This window comes from Andrographis paniculata, unplaced genomic scaffold, assembly GCF_009805555.1.
Source record: "Andrographis paniculata isolate CXL003 unplaced genomic scaffold, ASM980555v1 Contig62END, whole genome shotgun sequence".
NCBI lineage: Eukaryota > Viridiplantae > Streptophyta > Magnoliopsida > Lamiales > Acanthaceae > Andrographis > Andrographis paniculata.
Genome location: NW_026137598.1, coordinates 4,384,135 through 4,393,379, shown reverse-complemented (window position 1 = coordinate 4,393,379; position 9,245 = coordinate 4,384,135). Strand labels below are relative to the sequence as shown.

At 30.8% G+C, this 9,245-nt stretch overlaps 1 protein-coding gene across 1 annotated transcript; it reads left to right on the top strand.

Annotated features, from left to right (window-relative positions):
• The first annotated feature begins 5,002 nt into the window (after positions 1 to 5,002).
• LOC127260745 (60S ribosomal protein L3-2) lies at positions 5,003 to 7,800 on the top strand. Its single transcript, XM_051288654.1, has 6 exons — positions 5,003 to 5,107; positions 5,986 to 6,077; positions 6,257 to 6,367; positions 6,456 to 6,760; positions 6,844 to 7,253; positions 7,349 to 7,800. Exons 2-6 carry the CDS (start codon positions 5,993 to 5,995, stop codon positions 7,605 to 7,607), a joined length of 1,170 nt encoding a protein of 389 aa, XP_051144611.1. The 5' UTR covers positions 5,003 to 5,107; positions 5,986 to 5,992; the 3' UTR covers positions 7,608 to 7,800.
• Positions 7,801 to 9,245: the final 1,445 nt, after the last annotated feature.

The window sequence follows — 9,245 nt, the reverse complement described above, 5'->3', positions numbered from 1 at the left end:
TTATATATAAATATTGAATGAAAGATAATAGTTAAATGTTTGTTTCTTATTTTACCAAATATAATAATGAAATAGATTTTATGAATGGATGAAAAAAGTATGAATAAATTTGGCAGACGAATGAATAATATTTTGTAATATATAGGTCATGTTTCTTTTACTCCTTCCGATCCCATAACAAAGTATCCATTTTTCTATTTTGGTCTGTCCAAGTATCTATTTTCTTTTCTGTACTATCTATCTAACACTACAAATGTCCTTTCAACTTACAATATATTACACAAATATCATTACTTTTATATCACACATACTAATGAGGTTATTTTAATCATTTATATTTTATTCTTACTGTATCATAATATAATATTAATATTTCTAAAACTACATGTAAAAAGTAAATGAATATTTACTTATAGGACCATGAGAGTAATATATTTATATCAAATTATTTATTTTTAAAATTAAATATAAATACAAATATATTAATATTTAAATTATTAAGTAAAGAATAAGAATTTTTATAATATATATATATATATAAAAATCAAATAGAATTATAAAAATATATACATAAAATAAAAAACTGCCCAGGAATTTATTTTTTTTACACTTGAATGCGTGGAGGTGAGTTGGAGGAGAGTGGTGAGATCTCATGTCCTCTTGCCTTTTTACTTTTTTTTTTTATTTTATTCCTAATTTTGCCTTGAATTTTATAACTACAATTCAGGGCATATAAGAATGTCAGTTTGGTCTTCTTCTCAATTGGGCTATGATGCGATCTGATTATTTTTGTATATATTGTTTTAGCTTTGGAGGCCTTTGGGTTTTTTATGCGCCAATTAGACTAAAGTCTAGAGCTGGCAAATCGGGTCGGTCCGATCAGATAATACTTTTAGACCAGGCAAGTACGATCCAGTTTGAAAATTCAGGCCCAATTTTAATGTGGTAAAGTGTGGGAGAAGCTTAATTATTAAACTATATTTTTATTTGGAAGAAGATAGGGTGCTGGACACTTAAAGTTTGATGATATAAAATTATGTTAATTATTTTAATTAATTATATAAATTAGACTAATTAATTTAAAGTGTTCAGCATGGGTGCTGAATTAAAAATTTCAGCACCCTATTCCTCCCGTTTTTATTTTCATATAAGTTCATTTATTAATATATTTTTAAAATTATATTTTATTTGCAAATTGGGCCAGACCGGATATAATTGAATCTTGATGGTCCGGACACGGCCTGGTTCATACTCATATCAGACTAGCATGGCCCTTTTTTTTTTGGCATATTTACTTAGGCCTAGACACGAGTTTTTAATGCCGGGTTCATATTAAATTTTCGGACCATGTTTATTTTTATTTGCTCTGTCTGCTTCGTATGCCAATCCTTATTATGATTATTATTTATGTGAAAATTGAGTGTGTTTTATTTATTTGCTTCCAACATTTTTGTCTTTTTTTGATCGAAAGAAAAAAAATTGTTGTTATTCTTGGAGTGCAAATTTAATAATTTAACATTGTTTGTCATTAGAAATTCTCCCTCGGATGGCCCCCAGGTTGGGTCGGTAGGAAGGCTAAGAAATTGGGTTTGTTTTGGCTGGCTTTATAAAAAAAAAAAAAAAAAAAAAAAACATTTGAGTTGATTGCGAAAAAATGAATTGGACATGAAAATAATAATAAATAAATAAATAAATATAACAAAAATAAGACAATTGGAAGACAAATTAAAGGCTGGAGGACAATTTAAATAAATAAAATGCATAGATTGAAATAATCTACTCTCTACTATCTACTATTTAGGCTTGATTTTGATCTGTTATGTATCATTATCTAATTATTTATTTATTTATTTATTAAAATTCTGGTTGTGAGGCCCACCTAATATCGATATTATTAATAATAAAATATATGTAATTCTTCTTTGAATTTTTTATTTATGTTTCTGAATTTTTTTATTATTTTTTTAAAAATTTGTTTGATGTGGAGTCCAAGCGTAATATGTCAAGGGTGTGTTCGTTTATGGAGTTTTAACAAAAGTCTACTATTCATAAAATAAAAATATTTTTTTTAAAAAATATCAAATTAAATTTTTATTTTTTATTTTTTATATTATATTAAAAATCAATTTATTTTCAAATATCACATCGACATATATTTATATTATATCATACAAATATTAAATATCAATATAGGATAAAATGTTGGACAAACAAATCATATATAATATAATATGAAATAAAAATTAGTCTGGCATTTAAATAAAAAAATTAAATTAAATACAATATACCCCCTCCGTCTAATTTTTATTGTACTAATATATATTTGCACAGTTTTTTTAGGTGATTGTCTTTTTGTTATAAATGGACAAATTTGCCCTGTAAATTTTGTATTTAAAAAAGGAAATGGAAAGTTGTTTGATATACCAGATAGAAAAATAGAACGTTAATTTGTGGACGGAGAAAGTATTAAATGAAACTCAGTGTCCTTTAGCCTCCAACCCAATTATTGTGAAGTAGCTTTTTAGAAGTTTGAAGTGTTAGTGTCTAATCCATGTGAAAAATTAGAACGGTAGTAATACACGGAGGTGGTTTCGGGGATGAAATCCTCGTAGAAAAAGAATAACAACACATATTAATATTTTATACAATATATATTTATGTTATATTTTATATTTTATCATTATAATATTTTTATATGCTGATTGAAAAAATTAATATACTTTTCATTAATACCGTATTAGCATTCTAACCAAAAATAATATTTTATTGGCAAAACAGCAAAATTCTCCTTCGGTTTACCCAATTTGTTGAAAATTCTTCGTAGTTCTAAAATTTCAAAAAATCTAGGTTTGTAAAATATTACAAAAAATCCCCCGTCCGTTAGGATTTAACAGAGGTTGCATATCACGCGCCTAAAATGCGATTTTTCTCCATAAAATGATATATTTTTATATAAAATTACTAAAATACTCTTATTGACTACTTTTTACAACAACTTCTTCTTCCTCGTTCTTCTTCCTCGTTTTCTTTTTCCTTATTGTTTTTCTTTCTTTTTCTTCCTCATTCAATTTTTTTTTTAAATCCGCTAAACATAACATAAATTTTACCAAATTTATCACAATTAATTGACCGGACAAAGAGATGGAGATGAGAATGCTTAAGTTATTATTCACCGTCTATTTCTTCTTCTGTTTTACCAAACCCAGAAATACTTCTTTTGTTTTTACCAAACCCAAAAATCTAAAAATTCAATTTGACATCAAGATTTGAAATCAATTTAAGAAGACAAAAAGAACTTGCTGGTGGTTGCAACCGTGTACGAAAGAATTAGGGAGAAAAAATAAAGAAGAAAGAAAATTGAGAAAAAAGAGATAGAGAAAGAAAAATAAAATTGCCGGAAAAAAAAAACCAAAAAAAAAATGATGTCCAACCACTTTTTTCTCTTTCTTTTCTTCCTTTCTTCTTCCCTACTCTAGCCGTTCGTCATCTTCTTCTCTTCTTATTCTTTTGCAATTCTTCATTCTTCAAAGAAAATTTGAAGATGAAGAAAAAGAAAAAAAAATTTGGGAAAAAATAAGAAAAGAAAGAAACGGGTGGATCTATGGCTTGAAAAAGAATTGGAGAATAAGAAGAGAAAAATTGAGGAAAAAGAAGAAAAGAAAAAAACGGGTGGAACTGCTATGGCCTGAAAAAAGAATTATAGAAGAATAAGAGAAAAATTGAGAAAAAGATGTGCGAAGAAGAATTTGGGGAAGAAAAGAAGATGAAAGAAAGAAGTTGTGGAGAAGAGAAGAAGAAAGAACAGAAGAGAGAGAAACCACGAGAACATAATGGTTTGATAAAGTTAAAATTTAACGGCGTCAGTGTGAATTTTATTTTATTTTTTAAATTCATCTTGTTCTAAGCTTTTATCTTCTTGTTAAAAGAATTCTCTTTAATGTTGGTATAATATAATCTAACCTTTTTACTTCCAATGCATTATAGAAATTCCCTTCAATGTAATGTAATTTTCTTTCACATATACTTTTAAGCTTCTTTTACTACAATTAGGCCTATGGTTAGACATAAATTTTTAAAAATTTGAAGTTTTGAAAACTTTTGTAAAGAATAAAGGGATTGAAAATTTTATACCTCCTCCCTCCACTTTAAAAGGTTTTTATTTACTTGTTGCATGATTTTTTAATATTAATTATTACATAAAAATATAACACAAAAATACTTCTATTAGTATTTTATAATACAAATATAATGACATTTGTATAAAAATTTATACAAATATAATGATATTATTAACTTTAAATACAATGATGCAAAAGGTAAATGTAAACTTTCAAAGTGGACGGAAGAAGTATAATATTTTATGAGAAAAAATAATACTCCCTCCGTCCAGCTAGAAAGTATACATATTTCTATTTTGTGACGTCCAATTACAAAGTAACTATTTCATTAAATACCTTATTTTTTCTACGAATAACTCTACTTTACGTCACATCATTAATTTTATACCAAAAAAGTAAAGGCAAAAATATCATTACACTACTTATACCTGCCCATTATAATTAAAATACTATTATTTCTTAAATTCCGTATCAAAAGTAAATATATACTTTTTACTTGGACGGAGGGAATATAATACTTTTAAAATTTACTATTGAATAGGTCTAAACATTTTAAAAATATATAAGTATATAAAATCCATAGTTTATTTTTTAATATTAATTTTAAATTAAATTAAAATTAAGTTTAAATAATATATAATATAATATTTTATAAAAATAAAATAAATAATAATAATAATATTATTGTTATTAAAAATCGTGACAAAAATCTTGATTTGAATAACAAATCATACCCACTAACTTTCCAATAAAACAAATACTTATATACTATAAGCCCAATATATGAGCCTACTAAAGAGGCATGTGACCGAAGCCCAATTAACCGAAGCAGAAACCCTAATATGATCTGACCGTTCTTAAGCCTACTCTCACGTGATCTCAGCCGTTCATTTTCAGCTAGTCATATATATATATACACTACTGCCTGCACTCAGGGACACAAATCATTAGGGTTTCTCATCACCAGCCGACGCCGTCGCCTCTCCCAGGTATTATCTTTCGAATTTTCGTCTTGAAAATTTCCGAAGCTGCACTGCACTTGTAGAGAACTCTATATCTCTTGTTTTACAACAATCCTTGCTCTTAAATTTAATCGATATCGAGTTTTTTCGAATCTGTTGTAGGCAGATCTGTTGTCGGAGTAGATTTATTGTCTGTTTGTATGATTTATATTGAATGAATCGTTTTGCTTTTTCAGCTACGATGAACCTAAATTTTGCTACAAGTAATGACTCGTTTTTTATTCGTCTCTTGAGTTTCTGATTGGATTTGTTTTGAGATCTTTTGTCCCTGTTGGGAGATCTTTGTTGCAGCTTTTAATTAGGCAACAGATGTTTTGAAGTTAATTTTTGAAGGTGGTGTTTTTTGTTTTTTATTCGGGTTGATTCTCAATGGCTTGTCCTGTTCAGTGCTGTGATTTGAAGTGTATCCCCTTGAGTTCTTAATCAAGGCCGGAGTCTCAGAAAAGCTCTTCTGCCAATACCTCTTACCTGAGGTATTTGGGAAGAAACACCCCTGAGCTTGAGATTTGGCATGGTAATTCTTGCCATAGGCCTTTGGTTTGGGAGCATTTCTTTTTACGTGCAAGGAATTTGGTTGAGCCTAGTGATTAACACTCATAGAATTATATTATCCTAGTTTTAGCAATGTTTGTTCAATCTTACGAAGTGTCTGAGCATTCCTTTAATGTAATAGTTTTATGTACAAATCTATATATATATATATATCTGTCACTATGATTTGTAGAACTATTGAACAATTCAGTTAAAAATATTTCATTACTTGGAGCTTTTATTAACATGTGACAAGATGAATGTTGCAACTGACATATTATGAGAAATAAATTAAATTGCATGAGTTTGTGCAGAGAAACAATGTCTCACAGAAAGTTTGAGCACCCCAGGCATGGATCTTTGGGATTTCTTCCAAGGAAAAGGGCATCCCGTCACAGAGGAAAAGGTCTGTTATTGTATACACGGTTAATTTAATATTAATAAATTGTAGATCTAGTCATGTTCCCTCAAATAACAGCCAACTTAACCATGGTCTGTGTTGTATCAACTATATGATATTTATATGTATATTTTCCTTCTTTTGTGTCTTTTTTACCTGATGATATTTTCGTATATTTTCTGCAGTGAAAGCCTTTCCCAAAGATGATCCCAAAAAGAAATGTAGCTTAACTGGTTTCCTTGGCTACAAAGCTGGTATGACACACATTGTTCGTGATGTTGAGAAGCCAGGGTCGAGTGAGTTCCTATACCATGAATTATGCATTTGTTTCTTTTTTCTTTGTGGGTATGTGAAATATAATCATATTTTGATTGTTTTATCCAGAGCTCCACAAGAAGGAAACATGTGAAGCAGTTACAATTATTGAAACCCCTCCAATGATTATTGTTGGAGTTGTGGGATATGTTAAGACACCACGTGGCCTTCGCTGTCTGGACACTGTTTGGGCCCAACATCTTAGCGAGGAAGTCAAGAGGAGGTTCTACAAGAACTGGTGTAAGTCAAAGAAGAAGGCTTTCACAAAGTATTCCAAGAAGCTCGAGAGCGATGAAGGCAAGAAGGACATTCAAACTCGTTTGGAGAAATTGAAGAAGTACAGCACTGTAATCCGGGTTCTGGCGCATACTCAGGTCTGCATCCAACTTTCTTTAAATCATTTGATCTGTCTTGTTTGCGTGCTTCCGAACTTATAGACAACACTTCGATTGTTCAGATTCGCAAAATGAAAGGACTTAAGCAGAAGAAAGCCCACTTGATGGAAATCCAAGTGAACGGCGGAGATGCTGCAAAGAAGGTCGATTTTGCCTACAGCCTATTTGAGAAGCAGGTCCCTATTGATTCTGTTTTTCAGAAAGATGAGATGATCGACATTATTGGGGTGACTAAGGGTAAGGGATACGAGGGTGTAGTCACCCGTTGGGGTGTCACTCGCCTCCCTCGCAAGACCCACCGGGGGCTCCGCAAGGTTGCTTGCATTGGTGCCTGGCATCCTGCCCGCGTATCCTTCACTGTTGCTCGAGCAGGTCAGAACGGGTACCACCACAGAACCGAGCTGAACAAGAAAATTTACAAACTTGGGAAGGTCGGGCAGGAATCCCATAATGCAATGACCGAGTTCGACAGGTCAGTTCCAGTCTCAGTCCCTAATGTTTTGATGCTATTCTTTTCTAGATATAAGTGTTATGTTTTGTTGATTGTTGTTGGTTGTATGATTTTAGGACGGAGAAGGATATTACGCCGATGGGAGGATTTCCTCACTATGGCATAGTGAAGGATGACTATCTTCTGATAAAGGGGTGCTGTGTTGGTCCGAAGAAACGTGTGGTCACACTGAGGCAGTCATTGTTGAACCAGACGTCTAGGGTTGCATTGGAGGAGATCAAACTGAAGTTTATCGACACATCATCTAAGTTTGGACACGGTCGCTTCCAGACCTACGAGGAGAAGGCCAAGTTCTACGGAAAAGTCAAGGCCTAAGGTTCCTTCTTGCCTGCTCTCTTTGCTTCATTTGATCAAAACTGCTTTTCATTTTGGTTTGTGGACTAAGGAATTTTTGTAGTCTTTCATTTACATACAGAACATATTATCAGCTATCTATCTGTTACTTCATATACCTTATTGTAAGACTTAATATGAGGTCATTTTATAAGTGAATCTTTCTGTTTGGGCATTGAAAGGGTTTTGATGTGGTATCATTTTTCAGCAAATAAATTAGAGTATATATGCATATTAATTTTTGTTTTAATTTTTAAATCTTGAAAAATAAGCCGTGTTAGGAGTCTATTCTATATTTATGCATTCATTGTTAATCTGTTCAATTTTTTTTTTTGGTATCTAATGGGTACACTATAATAATGATATTATCTATTTCCTCTGTCATCCTTGTTCTCTCTTTGAAACTAAAGACTAGGTGATGATCGACTATTAGTTCTTTTTATATGTGGAGCTCCATAGTTCATAGACACTTTTTGGATTGAACCAACCAGGACAGTAATATATTCTGGAACCGTTGTCTAAACCATACTATAAATTACATAATTTTGGTAAAGAACACACTGTTATAAAGGGCAAACGCAATAGACCATAAAAAAAGAAATTCTCACTTAAAGAGACTATTTTCTTTAGATTAAAAAAAATTGCATTCACAATGGTCAAACTTGAGAGAATTTTTTTTACTATGAGACACAAATTAACAGAACCGCTGGGTGATTTTGTCATTCACCTAAACCATTGCATTTGCTCTAAGTTTAAGGAGAAAAGGCAATCAACCTGAGTGACTCCACATGACTGACTGAGTGACTGACAGATGATTCCACAAAAGAAACAGCAACTCAAGTAATAAGTGCACACATGTCAGGTCAAGGCAAAAGCTTTCACTTCCACAGACAGACTAGTCTACTTCCCAATAATGAAACAGCTATCAAACTTAACTGTGCCAAAATCATATGTACAGTTATAATAGTGATGCTATTATGACTACGATTATCTAATACTAAAACAAGTATAGTTAAAATAATTAAAGTTCAGCCCCTGATATGGGCTCCTTCGGTCTTATAAAATTTGTTCATTTTACCTTAAATACAATGGAAATTTAAGAAAAGTATAGTCAGTGAATAAATCAAAAAGTATAGTATTTTAATAAAAATAATTATGGTATAACAAAAATAGTTATAGATAAATATTAGATTTATGAAATGTAAAAAATATGATTAAAATATATAATAATTTTTCAGTAAAATAAATAACAAATTATGCTATACAAACGAAAATAGAAAAACATAGATATTCTATATGGAATGAAAGGAGTAATTTTTATGTTTGACTTTGACTTTTGGGATGAATTTGTGTCTTCTACCTGCAGGATTTATCCTTGGAAACATCTACTATTTAAAACAAGATAAAGAATTCAAAATGATTTGAGTCTCAAGTTGATTCACTCCAACACTACAATTAACAAACTGTACTTCACCTTGAAATGGTGGTTAGTACTAAAGTAAAGGTGGTGGGGTGGGGTGGGGTGGGGTGTTGGATTGCGAACCGTGTAAGTGTGAGCATTAACCACTTAATGTGTATTTGTAGTAGTCATCAGATCATTTCTTTTAATTTAGTGTAGTA